The 18,342-nt window shown below is 40.1% G+C and overlaps 1 protein-coding gene across 9 annotated transcripts in view; it reads left to right on the top strand.

Annotated features, from left to right (window-relative positions):
* Stk38l (serine/threonine kinase 38 like) overlaps positions 1 to 18,342 on the top strand; it is a 143,285-nt gene that overhangs the window by 64,725 nt on the left and 60,218 nt on the right. For all 9 annotated transcript variants that reach the window (XM_070037967.1, XM_070037938.1, XM_070037965.1 and 6 more), the window contains 7 exons: positions 2,087 to 2,210; positions 10,313 to 10,467; positions 11,067 to 11,169; positions 11,384 to 11,445; positions 13,643 to 13,760; positions 14,770 to 14,893; positions 16,080 to 16,175. In XM_070037967.1, coding sequence (XP_069894068.1) covers positions 2,087 to 2,210; positions 10,313 to 10,467; positions 11,067 to 11,169; positions 11,384 to 11,445; positions 13,643 to 13,760; positions 14,770 to 14,893; positions 16,080 to 16,175 — 782 coding nt within the window. The remainder of the gene's footprint in view (positions 1 to 2,086; positions 2,211 to 10,312; positions 10,468 to 11,066; positions 11,170 to 11,383; positions 11,446 to 13,642; positions 13,761 to 14,769; positions 14,894 to 16,079; positions 16,176 to 18,342) is intronic.

Genomic DNA, 18,342 nt, shown 5'->3' with positions numbered 1-18,342 from the left:
CTTAAAGACCTTATTCTCATCCTTATTACCTCATTTAGCCATAATTATTTTCTTAGAGGCCCCATCTCCAAATGAAGTCACCCCAGGACGGAGAGACTCAGTCTATAACATAATGCTTTCTGAAAAAATTTCTTTTTTGAATATACTGAAAATTAGGATCAGGTTTCATTCAGCAGTTTTCAATCCTATCCCATATCAAAGAAGCACAACTTGTTTCCTGAAGATTTGCTAATTGCAAAATCTTTTCACCGGATGCCAGTGGCTCACACCTGTAATCCTAGCTATGAGGAGGCTGAGATCTGAGGATCATGGTTCAAAACTAGCCCTGGCAAGCTGGAGACTCTTTATCTCCAATAAACCATCAGAAAATCGGAAGTGGCGCTTTGGCTCAAGTGGTAGAGCACTAGTTTTGAACTGAAGAGCTGAGGGACAGAACCCAGGCCCAGAGTTCAAGCCCCACAACCAACTCCCACACCCCCCAAAAAAAACATCTTTTATGGGTATGTGAGTGTATGTGCTCACACACGTGTTTGTGTGTGCATGTGTGCATGCATGCATGTACTCTTGCCGATACTAGATCTTGAACTCAGGGGCTTGCCTCTCACACAGCCTTTTCAGCTTCAGGCTGGCACTTGAGCCACATCTTCACTTCTGGCTTTTTGCTGATTAATTGTACATCATAAGCATCTCCTAGATTTTCCTGCCCAGGCTTGTTTTGAACTGGTATCCTCCTGAGTATCTAGAATTACAGATGTGAACCACTGGCACCCAGCTTATCAGTCAGATTTTCATCTTTTTTAGGGGGGTCCAGTCGTGGGGCCTGAACTCTGGGCCTGATCACTGTCCTTCAGCTCTTTAGCTCAAGGCTAGCGCTCTACCACTTGAGCCACAGTGCCACTTCTGGCTTTTTTCTTTTTGCTTATGTGGTGCTGAGGAATCGAACCCAGGGCCTCATGCATGCAAGGCAAGCGCTCTACAACTGAGCCACCTTCCCAGCCCAGATTTTCATTTAATTACCAAAAAGCCAGAAGTGGAGCTTCTGTGATTGATAGAGTACCAGCCATGTGTGAAACAGCTATGGGACAGTGCCCAGTTCCTGAGTTCGGGCCCCAGTACAGGCACAGCAAAATAAAATGAAATACAAAATTTAAATTAGATTAAAAAATGTTTATATTTTGAAGGAAGAGCTAGCAGAATTTGCTTTGATGGGCTGTTGAAGAGGTAGAGAATGAGGAAGAATCTTGAGGGGAAGGAAGAAAAATCAAGGAGAAAGAATTGGGGAAGATAAATTGCCTAGGCAGAGTATAGCTATCTCAACATTTACTGCACTAGGAATAATGCAGTCCTTCTTAAGGTGATGTCTTAAGTAGATCATATTTTATTACCCTGGAACAGTTTGCAAATGTGTTCTTACATGCTTTTGGTCTGAGTTCATAATGGTGAAAATTTCAAAAGTGAGCCAGTGCTGTTGGCTTCAAGGCCTGTAATCTGAGGATTACAGAGATCAGAGATCTGAGGATCATTGTTTAAAGCCAGCCCAGGCAGGAAAGTCTGTGAGACTCTTATCTCCAATTAACCACCAGAAAAAGCCAGAAGCAGTCCTGTGGCTCAAGTGGTAGTGGGCTAGCCTTGAGCAAAAGAGCTCAGGGACAGTGCCCAGGCCCAGAGTTCAAGCCTCAGGACTGCCCCTCTTTCCCCTCTCCCCAGCAAAAAAGAGAAAATTTCAAAAGCATAAAATCAAATCTTGTTAGCTTGAAGAAAGAATATATAATTAAAAAACATCTGACTCCTGGCCCTTGTGGCTCACACCTATAATCCTAGCTACACAGGAGGCTGAGATCTGAGCATCCCAATTCAAAGCCATCCTAGGCTGATAAATCTAACAGACTCTTAGCTCCAATTAACCAGCAAAAAGCCAGAAGTGGAAGTATGGAATTTCCTGATATTCTCTATTTCATGAGAACATGAACACATGTGTTTCCATTTTTTCTCTAAAATTCCAGATGTCCTATATTACTAGATGGCTAAAAGACAAGCTTAAAAAATGTGTAATGTGTTACAGTTTTTTCAATACATTTTCATCTAGGTGGCTCATATCCGAGCAGAAAGAGATATTTTGGTGGAAGCAGATGGTGCCTGGGTGGTGAAGATGTTTTACAGTTTTCAGGACAAGAGGAACCTTTATCTAATCATGGAATTTCTCCCTGGAGGTAAATAACAATGGCTGACTGGCAGAGCACATCTTTATATACAATAATGGCATTGATTCTTGTATACATTCCTTCCTCTGAAGGTTTACACAACAGCCATGGTTTCTCAGAATTTACTTCCATAATAATGTTCATTTTTACTCCGAGTCTTTATTTTGAATGATGAGTTAGGTCAGCACATTTTAAATATACTAGTCTGGGTCCATTCTAAGCAAGGTACTATTGTATATATAGCGTTAAGAAAAATAAGCCAATAAACCAAAAGAGAAAACCCCACTGGGCAAATAATAAATAATGTACAGAAGAGATACATTGGTTAGTTGATAGAAGAAATGTTTAAGCTTCTCCAGCATTCAGGAAAATGCAAATTGAAGATGAATAAATCCCATTCCACACTCATCAGATTATCAAAAACTTTATAAACTCTTTATTTTTGCCAGTCCTAGGGCTTGAACTCAGGGCCTGGGCATTGTCCCTGAGCTTCTTTTCCTCAAGCACTCTACCACTTGAGCCACAGAGCCACTTCCACCTCTGTTTATGTGGTACTGAGGAATTGAACCTAGACATGCTAGGCAAGCACTTTACCACTAAGCCACATTCCCAGCACTATACACTCCTATGATGCTGAGTATATGTGAGACTGTGGGGGTCACCAGCCTCTTGTAAACTGATTTCTCCTTTCTTTTTTTTTTTTTTTTTTTTCTGGTTTTGAGGCTTGAACTCTGGGCTTGGACACTGTCCCAGAGCTTCTTTTGCTCAAGAATAATGCTCTACCGTGTGTCACAGCACCACTTCTGGCATTTTCTGAGTAGTTTATTGGAGATAAGAGTCTCATGGACTTTCCTGCCTAGGCTGGCTTTGAACTGCTGTCCTCAGATCTCAGCCTCCTGAGTAACTAAGATTATTGGCATGAGCCCCCAGTGCCCAGAGATTTCTAGCTTTAATGGAGAGAAATCCAATGAAGCTGATAATGCATGTGTCCTACAACCCAGCACTTCACATACATTAGTTATTCCCAGGAGATTTTTCCCAACATGTACAAAAGAGACCTGTAAAAGAAACACTGGGTGCCAATGGCTCACACCTCTAATACTAGCAACACAGCAGATTGAGATCCAGAGGACCATGGTTTAAAGCCAGTCTGGACAGAAAAGTCTATGAAACCCCATCTTGAAAATAACTAGCAAGCTTGCACCACTGGCTCACACCTATAATCCTAGCTATTCAGGAGGCTGAGATCTAAGGACAGTGCTCAGACCATGAGTTCAAGCCCCAGGACTGGCAAAGAAAGAAAGAAAGAAAGAAAAGAAAGAAAGAAAAGAAAGAAAGGGAGGGAGGAAGGGAGGGAGAGAGGGAGGAAAGGAAAGGAAGAAAGCTAGCAAAAAGTTGGACAGAAGCTCAAGTGGAGGAGCACCAGCAGATGTGCTTATAATCAAGAGGCCCTGAGGCCAAACCTAGTGTATTTAAAAAAAAATCTAGGAGAGCCAGGGTGCCAGTGGTTCATGCCTATAATACTGGCTACTAAGGAGTCTGAGATCTGAGGATCTGAGGATCATGGTTCAAAGCCAGCCCAGACAGAAAAGTCCGTGAGATTCTTATCTCCAATTAACCACCAGAAAACCAGAAGTAGTGCTGTGGCTTAAGTGGTAGAGAGCTAGCCTTGAGCAGAAGAGCTGAGGGACAGCACCTAGGCCAAGAGTTGAAGCCCCACGACTGACAAAAAAAAGAGAGAGAGAGAATGTTTACTGCTACATTGAATTTATAATAGTGAAAACTTGAATGCAAGATGAGTTCCCCTCAGAAGATGGGAAAATAAAATCCAGCATAGTTACATGGTGAAATAGTTAAGAGTAGTTAAAAGTTACAAACTATGTTCATTTTAACATTAAAACTCAGAGTGAAGTAAAATAAAACAATCTGTGAAATCATACAGTGACACCATTTATGTAATTTTACTGTTATTATTTTATTTTGAATTAACAAATTTGTGATATGAGGGGGTTTCATATTATGCATTGTTGTATTTCCATATATGCACATAGTACACTTGGAACAAATTCATTCATGTCCTCCACCATATTTCCATTCCTCCCCTCTAATCTCCTCTATTTTTCCAACCGCATTTGTGTGTGTGTGTGTGTGTGTGTGTGTGTGTGTGTGTGTGTGTGTGTGTGTGTGTGTGTGTGTGTGTGTGTGTGTGTGTGTGTGTGTGTGTGTGTGTGTGTTTGTGTCTGTTTGTGTCTGTCTGTCTGTCTGTCTGTCTGTCTGTCTGTCTGTCTCCTTGGGCTTGAACTCAAGGCCTGAATGTTATCCCTGAACTTTTGTGCTCAACGCACTCTACCACTTGAGCCACAATTTCACTTTTGGCTTTTTGGGTAGTTAATTGGAAAAGAAAGAGTCTCATAGATTTTCCTGCTCTGTGTGGCTTCAAGTTGTGATCCTCAGATCTCAGCCTCCTGAGTAGCTAGGATTAAGGTGTGAGCCACTAGCGCCCAGCAAATATTTGGCTTTTTAAGCTTGGCATATCTCATTGAACATGGTGATTTAGTTTTATTCATTTTCCTGCAAATGACATACCATTTTCATTTATGGCTCAGTAATACTCCATAGTATATATATACACCATAGTTTTTTTTGTCCATTTATCAGGTTATTCAGAACAGTTGATTCTACAGTTTATCTGTTGTGAGAACAGAGTTGCAATAAACTTGAGTATGCAGGTCTCTTTGTGTATCTGTGTGTGTGCGTGTGCGTGTGCGTGTGTGCATGTGCATGTGCGTGTGTGTGTGTGTGTGTGTGTATGTGTGTGTGTTGATCATGGAGCTTGAACTGTGGGCCTGGGCACTGTCCTCAGCTCGTCAGCTCAAGGCTAGCGGTCTACCACTTGCCACTGTGCAATTTTTTGGTGGTTAAGAGTCTTCCAGTTTTCTTGTGGTTAAGAGTCTGGAGATAACAGTCTCACTGACTTTGCTGCCCTGGCTGGCTTCGAACCATGATCCTCAGATCTCAGCCTCCTTAGTAGCTAGGATTACAGGTGTGAGCTACCTGTATCCGGCAACAGGTCTCTTTCTTATATACTGATTTACTTTGCTTTGTATGAATGCCCAGGGGTGATATAATGGATCATAAAATAGGTTTATTTTAGCCTTTTGAGGAACCTCCATACTTATTTCCATAGTGGTTGCAGTATCATACATTCTTACCAATAGTGTATGAAGGTGCCTTTTTTCCCATCCCATCATCCTCTTCAGCATTTGTCTTTTTTTGTTTTCTTGATGATTGTCATTCTTACAGAGATGAGACAGAATCTTAGTATAGTTGTCATTTGTAAAATGCAAGGATATCAAACATTTTTTCTATGTATTAGCCACTTGTATTTCTTTTTTGAAAGCTGTACATTTCATTTACCTATCAATTGGATTATCTGTTCTTTTGCTGTATTATTCTAGATATTAATCTCATATCCACTGAATACTTGGCAAATATTTTTTTCCCATCCTGTGAATTGTATCTTTTGTTTTGTTTTGATGTGTTTGTATATATGTTAGTACTGGGGATTGAACTCTGGGCCACTTGCTCTTGCTTGATTTTTCCATCAAAGCTGAGCCAACCTCTACTTCCTGATTTTTTTGCTGATGGAAATAATAGTCTCATGGACTTCCTGCCTGGGCTAGCTTCAAACCTCCTCAAACCTCAGTTTCCTGAGTAGTAAGGATTACAGATGTGAGCCACCAGGTCCCAGCAAGTTAGCTGTATCTTGGTTCTAGTAATTGCCCTTTTTGATGTGCAGAAATTTAAATGTTTTATTCTCATTTTTTATTCTTATTTTATTTTTATTTTTAAAATTGTTATTATAAAAGTGATGTACAGAGGGGGGGTAGTTACATATTCCCTCCCATTCCCACCACAAGTTATCCACAAGTATCCAGTTAGTACTTTTTTTTTTTTTTGGATCCTGTCGGGGAGCTGAACTCTGGGCCTGGGCGCTGTCCTTCAGCTCTTCAGCTCAAGGGTAGCACTCTACCACTTGAGCCACAGCACCACTTCTGGCTTTTTTCTTTTTGCTTATGTGGTGCTGAGGAATTGAACCCAGGGCCTCATGCATACAAGGCAAGCGCTCTACCACTGAGCCACCTTCCCAGCCCCAGTCCAGTTAGTACTATTGCCATTTGTCTTTTATTGTTTTTATTTCTGGGTAGTTGGAATCCTATTCAATAAACAGATTACTATAGGTGACCTGTAGTAATCAAGATTTCAGGTCTTATATCATGATCTTCAATCCATTTGGAGTTGATTTTTCTTCTGCAGGATGAAAGGTAGTCTAATAGATGATCAGTTTTCTAGCACCATTTGTTGAAGAGGCTGTCATTTCTCCAATATACTTTTGGCTCCTTTGTCAATAATCAGATAGCTATACTTGTGAGGTTTTATTTCTGGGTCTTCTAGTCTGTTCCGCAGGTATTTGTGTCTGTTTCTATGCAGTACCAAGCTGTTTTTGTTATAATTTGAAGTCTGATACTGTGATACTTCCAGCATTGCTCTTTTTAATCAGTATTACTTTGGCTGTTCAGGGTCTTTTATGGTGTCAAATGAATTTTAAGAATAATACTTTGATTTCTGTGAAAAATGACCTGGGATTTTGGTGAGGATATATTGAATCTGTAGATTGCTTTCTGTAGTGTGTCAGTTTTCCATGAACTTGAGAAATGTTTCCATCTTCTGTCTTCAATTTCAGGTTGTGTAGTTTTAATCACAAAAGTCTTTTACTTCTTTGGTTAAGTTTATACTTAGGTGTTTGTTTTTGAGGCTATTTTGAATGGAGTTGTTTTTCTAATGCCTGCTTATTGCTGCTATAAAGAAGAACACCCTTTGGGGTTTTTTCTCATGTATGTTGATTTTATTGTTACATTGCCCAAAGTGCTGATAGATTTTGTAGAATAATTTTTTCCTGTTTAGTATGATGTTAACTATGAGGTTGTGATATACAGCCTTTACTATGTTCAGTTATAGTGCTTATTTTCCTAGCTTCTTCAGAATTTTTATCATAAAAGAATGCTGAATTTTGTCCAAAGTTTTTCTCATCAATTGAGGTAATTAAGTGATTTTTATCTTTCATTCTGGTTTTGTGCTATATCAGGTCTATTGATCGACCTATGTTGAGCAATCCTTCAATCCCTAATTGGCTGATGTTCTACAACCTGGGCCACACTTCTAACCCTGGTGTATGATATTTTTTTCTTTTTCTTATTTTTTGTGTTAGTACTGGGACCTGAATTCAGAGACTAGACACTAGCCCTTGTTTTTTTTGCCCAAGAATAGCATTCTATCACTTTGAGCCACTGCTCTCCTTCTAGCTATTTTTGGTGGTTAATTGGAAATGTGGGTCTCACAGGCTTTCCTGCCAAGGCTGGCTTTGAACTATGATGTTGAGATCTCAGCCTTCTGAGCAACTAGGATTACAGATATGAGCCACCAGCATCCAGCTTGATCTTTTTAATATGTTGATGTATTTGGTTTGCAAGTATATTGAGAACTTTTGTGTGTGTTCATTGGAGATTGGTCTACATCCTCTTTTGTTATCATGTTCTTGTCCAGTTTTTGAATGAATGTAATAAAATGACTTCATTAGAATAATGTTGGTATGATGCTTCCCTATCCATTTCATGGAAATATTGGAGGAGTACTGGTGTTAGTTTTTTGTTAAAGGTCTGGTGGAAGTTGGCAGAGATTCTGCCAGAGGCTTTTCTTGGAAGATTTTTCAATTTCATTGCTTTTTATAGATCTATGTATGTGGCTTATATCATCTTGGTTCAGTTTTGTACCAGGGTCTGCCTGAAGGTGTGTCCCAGGTCCTGTGCTTCGATCTCTCAGGTCCACCTGGCAGTGAGCACTCTGCTATTTATAGGTTTGGTGTTATTTCTGTAGTGATGCTCAGGGCTACTGACTGTCAGTCAGTTTCTTCACAACAGTTCCTTGTTGCTTTATCTTCTTAGCTCACCCATATGAGCCACCATTTCCTGGGTGTTCAACTTCTCCAGTTATGTCAGTCTCTAACAGGAGGCCCACTCTCAATATGGCACCTCCTTGCTACTCTTTGTGATATGAGGAGCAATGGGTTTCTTGTCTAATGCTTACCTGTCGTGCTGGGGAAGTCACTGGTCCATAGCATTCCTACAGTGGGGTTTAAAACTTTCTGGTGGTTTGGATTTGACCCACAACTAAGTTTGCCAGTTCAAGGTTGCCTGGGTTACCTTGTGGAGGAGGAGGCCTTGGTTTCTGCTAATTCCACCAAGCAGAAATACAAATTGATTAAAAAAATTAACTCTGTTGCCTTTCTGTTTTGCCACATGTCTGGCTATCTTTTTCTGTGGTGAGGTTTGTAGTGTTCTTCCAAATGCAGTCTCTCCTTTGGTTATCAGACTTTTCTTACTCATGGAATCTTAAAAAGAAAGTTTTTATTCCGGTCCTTTCCCCATTTTACAATTTAAAGAACATGCAAGAGTATACATTTATAGATTAATATGTATAGGAAAGCAAAATTTAAAAGTAAGGAGGAAGAGCTGGCTGCCAGAATCTTGGTAATCTTTGCTAACACTGGCTGAGATCTGAGGATGGCTATTCAAAGCCAGCCCTGGCAGTAAAGTTCGTGAGACTCTTATCTCCAGTAAACTACAAAAAAAAAGTCAAACGTGGAACTGTGGCTGAGGGGGTAGAGTGTTCACTTTGAGCAAAAAAGCTCAGGGTCAGTGCCCAAGCCCAGGCCCTGAGTTCAAGCTCCAAGACCAGCACAAAAACAAAAACAAAAACAAAAACAAGTAAGCTGGAAGGATATACACCAAACCAAATCCATCTATCATTGCTCTGCTGAGGGGGGGAAGAGGGGGGAATAAAGTGGGAATGGAGGAAAAAGAATACTTCTATGTATTATTATTATGATTATTACATTGTTATTATGTATTTTGTGTGCCCTACTAGGGCTTGAAATCAGGGTCCAGGCACTGTCCCTGAGCTTGTTTGCTCAAGGCTGAGTTCTACAACTTGAGTCACAGCTCCATTTCTAACATTTTGGTAGTTAATTGGAGATGAGTCTCATGGCATTTTTTTTTTTTTTTCTTTGCTTGGGCTGGCTTTAAACTTCAGTCTTCAGATCTTGGCCCTTGAGTAACTGGGATTATAGGCATGAGTCATCAGTACCTGACTTGCATATTATATTTTTCAAGACTTAAAGCATATATTAAAAAAGTTATCAGTTGTCAGTTGTGTGTTAGAACTACATTAGGGTTTATAGTAGTTAAAACATTTCCCTTTGTAAAGAAAAAAAACTTGAAAATAAAAGAATGTCTAGAAGTAACTTTTGTAGTGGGCTGATACACTATTTTACTTGGACTAATAAGCTCAGCTATTTGTTTCTATATGCCAGAACTGGGACTTGAATTCACGTAATTGTATTCTTGCTTGGTTTTTGCTCAGGGCTGGCACTCTACTACTTAAACCATACCTCTACTTCCTGGTGTTTTGCAGCATAATTGGAGATAAAAGTATCTCATGGATTTGTCTTCCTAGGCTGGCCTGAGCTTTGATCTTAATATGTTAACCACCTGAATAGCTAAGATTACAGGCTTGAGCCACCAGTGCCCATTTCAGGCTGTTTATGAAACTTCAGAAGGGAATGTGTCTAGATATTCTGATTCTTTTGCACAATTTGGCATTTACCTTCATCAATTTATTCTGAAGACTGACTTGTAGATGATCAGATCTGCTCTAATTTGATTTGATACTCTGTCCCAGAGCCATTACATGTGACATCCCACAAGTGGTTATAAGTGTGACTATGAAGTGCCAAGTCAAACATAGAAAAAAGCAGGTCAAAGGCAGCTCATGCCTATAAAAAAAGCTAGAAGTGGAGCTATGGCTCAAATGATAGAGCCCCAACCTTGAGTAAAAAAGGTGAGGGACAGGGCCCAGGTCCTGAGTTCAAGCCCTAGTACTGGTACATGTGCACAAACACATACACACACATTCACACACTCATACACAAACTTTTGCAGCATATTTTTCCCTTCAAGGCCTTTTCAGTTAACATGGTACCTTCCTTTATTTAGGTGACATGATGACATTGTTAATGAAGAAGGATACCTTGTCAGAAGAGGAAACACAGTTCTACATTTCAGAGACTGTTCTAGCAATAGATGCAATCCACCAGTTGGGTTTTATTCATCGAGATATTAAGCCAGACAACCTTTTATTGGATGCCAAGGCACGTGACTCAACTAGAGGCTTATTAGGCTCTGCTGTTGTTTTACAGAATAATAGAGCTGGTAGTTTGGTTGAAAATGGTCACCCACAGTTTCAGATCATTGGTAAACTACATTGTTTCATAGAATGATACAGTAAGATAGGATTGGAGGGGAAGGACACCATGGGGATATGACTCCTATTTTGTCTGTTTTCTACTTTTTAAAATCATCATCCTGAGATGTTTATAATTTTGCATTTTCACCATGATGAATTCTTTTTTCTTATTGGGGCTTGAACTCAGGACCTGGGCCCTGTCCCTTATCTTTTTCATTTAAGGCTGGTGTTCTACCACTTCAGCTACTTCTAGCTTTTTAGCTGGTTTGTTGGAGATAATAATCTCATTGATTTGTCTTGGACTGACTGGCTTCCCACCAGGATCCTCAGATCTTATCTTCCTGTGTAGGCCTGAGCCACCAGGTCCCAGCCAATATGAGTTCTGAGCTAAGAATTTTTATAATACATTCTAAAAGAAGAGTTTCTAATAAGATGTTTTTGTTTTTGGTTGCTATTTTCAATGTTAATATATAATCTGGTGTTACTGGGACTTTTTATTTTTAGGGACATGTAAAGTTATCTGATTTTGGTTTATGCACGGGGTTAAAGAAAGCTCACAGGACTGAATTCTACAGAAATCTCACACACAACCCACCAAGTGACTTCTGTAAGTTTGCTTTGTTACTTTTTTCTCCTCTTCCAATTAAAATATAGCTGCTTTAATTCAATACTATTAAGAACAGAAGTTTTCTTCCTCTCTCTGCTCCCTAAATTGATCCATGTGTTATATATGTATGTGTGTCTGGCTGTCTGGCTATGTGATTTGGGGTTTTGGTGAGAGTTTTCCCCTTATGATGACAATTTTGTCCTGTTGAAATTAGCATTTCAGAACATGAACTCCAAGAGGAAAGCAGAAACATGGAAGAAGAACAGGAGACAGTTGGTGAGTCAGCCACATTTAATATATGAGTGTTTGCACCCATACTGTGGATAGAACTCAGGGCTTGGGCACTGTCACTTAGCTTTTTTCTTCAAAGCTGGTGCTCTACCTCCACTTGGTTGAGGAGATAGGAGTCTCTCAGTTTTGTCTGGCAGGGCTGGCTTGAATCTTGATCCTCCTGAGTAGGGAGGCTTAATAGGCATGAGCCACCAGTACCCAGCCAGATGCTGATATTCTTAAGATTAGGAATGTGCCTTTAGAAAAAAAATTATAAATGAAAATGAAAAATTAAATGAAAAAAACTAAATGTATTTTTATTATAACGGTACAGAGGGGTTAATATTTTCTAAGTGAGGTAGTGAGTACATCTCTGTCACCCAAGAATGTGCCTTTTGATTTTGTTTTCCTCATTTTTTTTTAATTCAATGCCGAATACATATAGATACTTTAGAAATATTTGTTCAACCAAGTGATGAAAAGGTACTAATTCAAATAATATTCTTAACACCCATTAAAACCATATAAATGAGCCGGGCACCTGTGGCTCACTCCTGTATCCCTAGCTACTCAGGAGGCTGAGATCTGAGGATCACTGTTCAACGTCAGCCCAAATCTGTGAGACTCTTATCTCCTCTAAAGCACTAGAAACCAGAAGTGGTGCTGTGGCTTAAATGGTCTTGAACTGAAAAGCTCAGGGACAGCACCCAGGCCCAGAGAGTTCAAGCTGCATGAGCAAAACAAAACAAAAAATATAAATGGCCTCTGGATCATTGAGTTCATTTTCTCACTAATCCAAGTAATTACAAACTATGCTAGAAAATCTTTCCAGGGTCATAGCTTGTTTTTTACATGTAATGGACTCAGCATGCCACTAAGGCTGGCCTCAGTCTCACTGTCCTTTTGTTCAGTTCAGTTCAGTGTTGTTTTTAAACATCAAGTTTTGCATGAAGGTGAAAAACATTTTCCCTTTAAATGTATCTGCTTTAGATTAGATTTTATAGTTGAGAAAAGAATTGCTGTATTTCCTACTTATAATAGGTGAATGGTGTGGTAGGGGTCTGACATGTTGGCACATCCCAGCATTCAGGAGATTGCGTTGGCTTCTTAGTTGAGACCCTATCTACAAAGCAAAACAAAAATATGGCAGCAGACTTAACAGATGACAGAGTGTTAACAGATGGTAAGTGCTCATATTGGTGTTTCCCAAGGGAGAAGTCAAGAGTAATGTATTGGTATTTGGAGTAGGAAAGTTTCTCTGCCCACAAATTACAGTCATGTAGTCATAGAGATGACAGAATCTGCTGTCACATATTTTCAAACAGTTAGGACCCCTTATTGAAAACAACTGCCTTAAAGATAGAATTTTTGTAGGATTTTATGGGAATTAAGAATTAAAACAGTAATTGTAACCCTCTGTACAGTATGTTCACAAATAAAATAAAATAAAATAAAAAGAATTAAAACAAAAAAAGACTAGTCACTAGCCTGAAATCCTAGCTACTCAGGAAGCTGAGATCTTAGGATCATGGTTCAAAGCCAGTATGGGGAGAAAAGTCTGTGAGACTCATCTCCAGTTAACCACCAGAAAAGCTAGAAGTAAAGGTATGGCTCAAGTGTTAGAGTACTAGCCTACCTGAATGGAATTACAGACATGAACTAATAGCACCCAGCTTACTTGAGCTTCTTATAGGAGAGAAATCACATTTCTATAGCATCTTATCTTACTCAGTACCATCACTAAACCTTACACTTGATAAACATGGAAAATGTATTAGTCAAAAAATCTACTTCCTTGGAAGTGGTGCTGTGGCTCAAGTGGTAGAACGCTAGCCTTGAGCACAAAGAAGCTCAGGGATAATGCCTAGGCCTTGAGTTAAAGCCCCAGGACTGGGGGGTGGGAGGGAGTGACTTTCTTGTCTAGTGCTATTTTTTTTTCAATGGTTTGTTTGAAGCCAAGCACCCATGGCTCATGCCTATAATCCCAGCTACTTAGGAAGCTGAGATCTGAGAGTCATGATTTGAAGCCAGCCTGGGCAAGCATGTCCATGAAACTTATCTCCAATTAACCAGCAAAAAGCCAGGAGTAGAATGTCAGCATTGAAGCAAAAGCTAAGTCCTTGAGTCCAAGCCCCAGTACTGGCACACATACTCATACTCTCACACACACAGAATGCCGGTTTAAAAAGCTGTTCTTTTGCAGGCATACTCCACAGTTGGGACACCAGATTATATTGCGCCAGAGGTGTTCATGCAGACTGGTTATAACAAACTGTGTGATTGGTGGTCTCTGGGAGTCATTATGTATGAAATGTTAATAGGTATGTTCTGTTCTTAATTTATATACACAGTGTGGACATTTCCTTTGAGTGCTATTGTTTGAACCTATTTACAGATAAGGACAAAAGTAGCTGCACTATTTTAAATTCACTTCCACCTTCTCAGTGTTATGCACATAATGATAAATACCAGGTCCTGTTGCAAGAAGCAAAGTTGGTTAACCTCAGCTGGTTCCCAGTGGTCATAACCTATAATCCTAGACAGCTGATAAGACACTTAAGATTCAAGGGGTAGAGTGCTAGCTTTGAGTGAAAGAGCTATGCAAGAGCTCAAACCTTGGGTTGGGAATGTAGCTTAGTGGTAGAGTACTTGCCTAGCATGCATGAAGCCCCAGGTTCGATTCCTCATTATCACATAAACAGAAATGGTCAGAAGTGGTGCTGTGCCTCAAACAGTAGAGTGCTAGCCTTGAGCAAAAAGAAGCTCAGGGACAGAGCCCAGGCCCTGAGTTTAAGCCCCAGGACTGGCAAAAAAAAAAAAGGGGGGGGGTGGGAGTGGGGCGGGGGGAGAGCTCAAGCCTCAGTACCAACACCAACCCCCCCCCCAAAAAAAAAAAAACAACTTTGGCTCTTCAGGTGAATTGAGAGGATGGATACCCTAAATCCATTATTGATAAATGTGTGGGCTGGGAATGTAGCTTAGTGGTAGAGTGCTTGCCTAGCATGCATGAAGCTCTGTGTTCGATTGCTCAGTATCACATAAACAGAAAAGGCCGGAAGTGGTGCTGTGGCTCAAGTAGTAGAGTGCTAGCCTTGAGCAAAAGAAGCTCAGAGCCAGTGCCCAGGCTCTGAATTCAAGCCCCAGGACTGGCAAAAATACATAATAAATAAATAAATAAATAAATAAATAAATAAATAAATAACTATAAATGTTAGCGTTACTTTATTGTTATCAAAGTATTCAGGGTTGTTTTGTTGTGGCAAGTATTTGGTAGATGTAATTTAATTGATCATGAAAGTTGATGGAACCTTTGTTTTTCTTACTATGTAGGCTATCCACCTTTCTGTTCTGAAACACCTCAAGAAACATACAGAAAAGTGATGAACTGGAAAGAAACGCTAGTATTTCCTCCAGAAGTACCTATCTCTGAGAAAGCTAAGGATTTAATTCTCAGGTTAGTGGTTAAATTCTTGGAGTAGCTTAGGGTGTCCTAAAACCTCACTGGTCAAGTATTTGTTTCATTTTTGTAGGGGGAGAGAGAATGTTATTGATTTATATAGGCCAGCTTCCTAAAAGGAAGTCCACAGGGAAAATGTGGGAAGAGGAAAAAGAGCTAATTTCTTACATAGTTGCAGATATTTTTTAAAAGCAAAAGGTCATAACCAGGTGCTACTGGCTCACACTTATAATCCTAACTACTTAGGAGGCTGAGATCTAAGACTCGAAGTTCAAAGCCAACCTGGGCAGGAAAGTCCATGAGACTCCTATCCAGTTAAACACAAGAAAACCAGAAGTGATACAGTGGCTCAAAGTGGTAGATTGCTAGCCTTGAGCAAAAAAACTTAGGGATAGTACTCAGGCCCTGAGTTCAAGCCCAATGGCCGACAAAAATAATAATAATAAAAATGTAATGACCCAGTGCTATTGAAGAGAAAAGGGGGGGAAAAGTCTATGTATGAAATGCAAGCAAAATTTCCATTCTTTTCCTCAACCAAGAAGTGGTGTTTGGTACAGTTTTGTGTGGCTGCAAAGAACAAATATTGGGGTAACTTGTAAAATTAGATGATTGATAGATATTATATAAAATATTCAAGATGGAACATGATCTTTGATATATCCATTCTGCTTTTGCATACCTGTAATCCTAGCTACTTGGGAGGCAGAGATCTGAGGATCACAGATGAAAGCAAGCCTGGGTGGGAACCAGCAAAAGGCTGGAAGTGGAACTGTAACTCAAGTGGTATAATGTCACCATTGAACAAAAAAGCTGAGGACATTGCCCAGGCCCTTAGTTCAATCCCAGTATCAGTGTTCATATATACATAGTGCACACCCACACGTACACACATACACACATGCATGCACACACACACCAGAAAAAAGGAAAAATGAAAAAAATTGAATTTATTAAGGGTATTTGACTTTGGAATTTCTTCAAGTGGAAAAAATAGCCCTAAAATACTTCGCATTTTATCAGTATAGTATCTAGAATATTATTATAGGCAATCAGAAAGAAATGGCTTCAAAAACGTCAGTAAACAGAAAATAATTGTAATGCTTAAAACCTAAACCTTACAAAATAATGCAACTTGAGTACTTTAAATGTAATTTATACATTACTTTTTTTTTTTTTGCTCTAGATTTTGTATTGATTCTGAAAACAGAATTGGGAATAATGGAGTAGAAGAAATAAAAGGGCATCCTTTTTTTGAAGGTGTAGACTGGGGGCATATCAGGTATGTTCCTAGATTTTGAATCAGAATGGTTTCTAGATTTAGTGGGTAATTTACCTCTATTTCTGTCTGATATAATGCAAGAAGCAACACTGTTACAATGTTACTAAGTCAGGTTTTTGTTGTTAGTGGTGTGTGTGTGTGTGTGTGTGTGTGTGTGTGTGTGTGTGTGTGTGTGTGTGTGTGTGTGTGTGTGTGTGTGTGTGTGTGTGTTGGTGAGAGACTTGAACTCAAGACTTTCACACTCTTACTTAGTTTTTTCCCTTAAGGCTGATAGTCTACCACTTGAGTCATACCTTCACTTCCAGTTTTGCTGGTTCATTGGAAATAAGAGTCTCATAGACTTTACTACCTCGGCTGACTTTGAACCAGGATCCTCAGATCTCAGTTTCCAAGTAGCTAGGATTATAAGTGTGAGCCACTGGTGCCTGTCTAGAATCCTAACTTTTTAGTTTTGAGGCAGCTTACAACTTTATTTACTTATTTACTTCTGCCAGTCCTAGTACTTGAACTCGAGGCCTGTGCACTGACCCTGTACTTTGTGTTCAAGGCTAGCTAGAGTCCTCTTTATTTTTTTTCCCCAAGCCTGAACTCAGGGCATAGGCGCTGTCCCTGAGCTTGTTTTGCTCAAGGCTAGCACTCTACCACTTGAGCCACCATGCCTCTTCTGGCCTTTTCTCTTTATGTGGTGCTGAGGAATTGAACCCAGGGCTTCATGCATGCTAGGCAAGCACTCTACCACTGAGCCACATTCCCAGCCCAAGTCCTAACTCTTAGCTGCTGAATGTATATGGTTATTAAAGCATGTTTAGATCATTTCATTGATATCTTACTACTATTGTAGCCCACTTTTTTTTGTTTTGTTTTGTTTTTTGGGTCCCGTTGTGGGGTCTGAACTCTGGGCCTGGGTGCTATCCCTCAGCTCTTCAGCTCAAGGGTAGCGCTCTACCACTTGAGCAATAGCAGCACTTCCGGCTTTTTTTCCCTGCTTATGTGGTGCTGAGGAATCGAACCCAGGGCCTCATGCATGCAAGGCAAGCGCTCTACCACTGAGCCACCTTCTCAGCCCCAGTATCCCACTTTTTAAGGTTGGAAAGATGTTTGAAGACTACTAATCCAGTCTCTCAGTTTTATAATCAGAGAGCAGTCACAAAACAGGGACTTGCTTGTCCAAGTTCATACTGATAGTTGATGACCGGAAGGGTTAAAGCTCAGATATCCAGAATTTATGGTTCTCTCTCTCTCTCTCTCTCTCTCTCTCTCTCTCTCTCTCTCTCTCTTTTTGGCCGGTCATGGGGCCTGAACTCAGCCTGGGTGCTGTCCCTCAGCTCTTCAGCTCAAGGTTAGCACTCTACCACTTGAGCCACAGCACTACTTCAGGCTTTTTCTGCTTATGTGGTGCTGAGGAATCGAGCCCAGGGTCTCATACATGCGAGGCAAGCACTCTACCTACCACTGCGCCACCTTCCTAGGCCCCCCCCCCCCAATCTTTTTTTTAATTGTGAAAATACTGTACAGAGGGGTTACAATTACATGGTCAAGATAATGAGTACATTTCTTATCAAGCATTGTAGCCTCCTCCTTTGTTTCCCCCTCCCCTCCCTTCCCATCCTCCCCCCGCCCTCCATCCAGTCCTCCCCGCTCCCCCCCCCCTCGCTTTTTTTTTTTTTTTAAGCTGGAAGTGAAGGAAGCTGTGGCTCCAGTGGTAGAGTGCCAGCCTTCAGCATAAAAAGCTCAGATACAGCACACAGGACCAGCACCAAAACAAACAAACAAAAAAAGCAACGTAACCTATAAAGCTAAGTATGGTGGTATTCCTTTATTATCTCAACTACATGAGAGTCATAAATAAGAGGATCATGATCCAGGATTGTCCAGGGCAAAACTCAGGACTCCATTTGAAAAATAACTGAATAAAAACAGCTGGAGATATTGTTCAAATGGTAGAGCACTTGCTATACAAACCTAAGTTCAAACCCTACTATTGCCAGAATAGACAGATGATAGATAGATGGATGGATGGATGGATGGATAGATAGATAGATAGACAGATAGATTGATAGAATGAGAATATTTTGTTATAAAAATACAATAAAAATTCCAATTAAATGAAATATATTAAAAAATTATACTATACTAGTTTGAAATCTACTTTCTTATTCTCAAGTTC

This window comes from Dipodomys merriami, unplaced genomic scaffold (assembly GCF_024711535.1).
Source record: "Dipodomys merriami isolate MVZ:Mamm:240054 unplaced genomic scaffold, mDipMer1.0.p SCAF_10, whole genome shotgun sequence".
Classification (NCBI taxonomy): Eukaryota; Metazoa; Chordata; class Mammalia; order Rodentia; family Heteromyidae; genus Dipodomys; species Dipodomys merriami.
The sequence above is the reverse complement of the archived record's forward strand: the minus strand, read 5'-3'. Positions and strand labels throughout refer to the sequence as shown.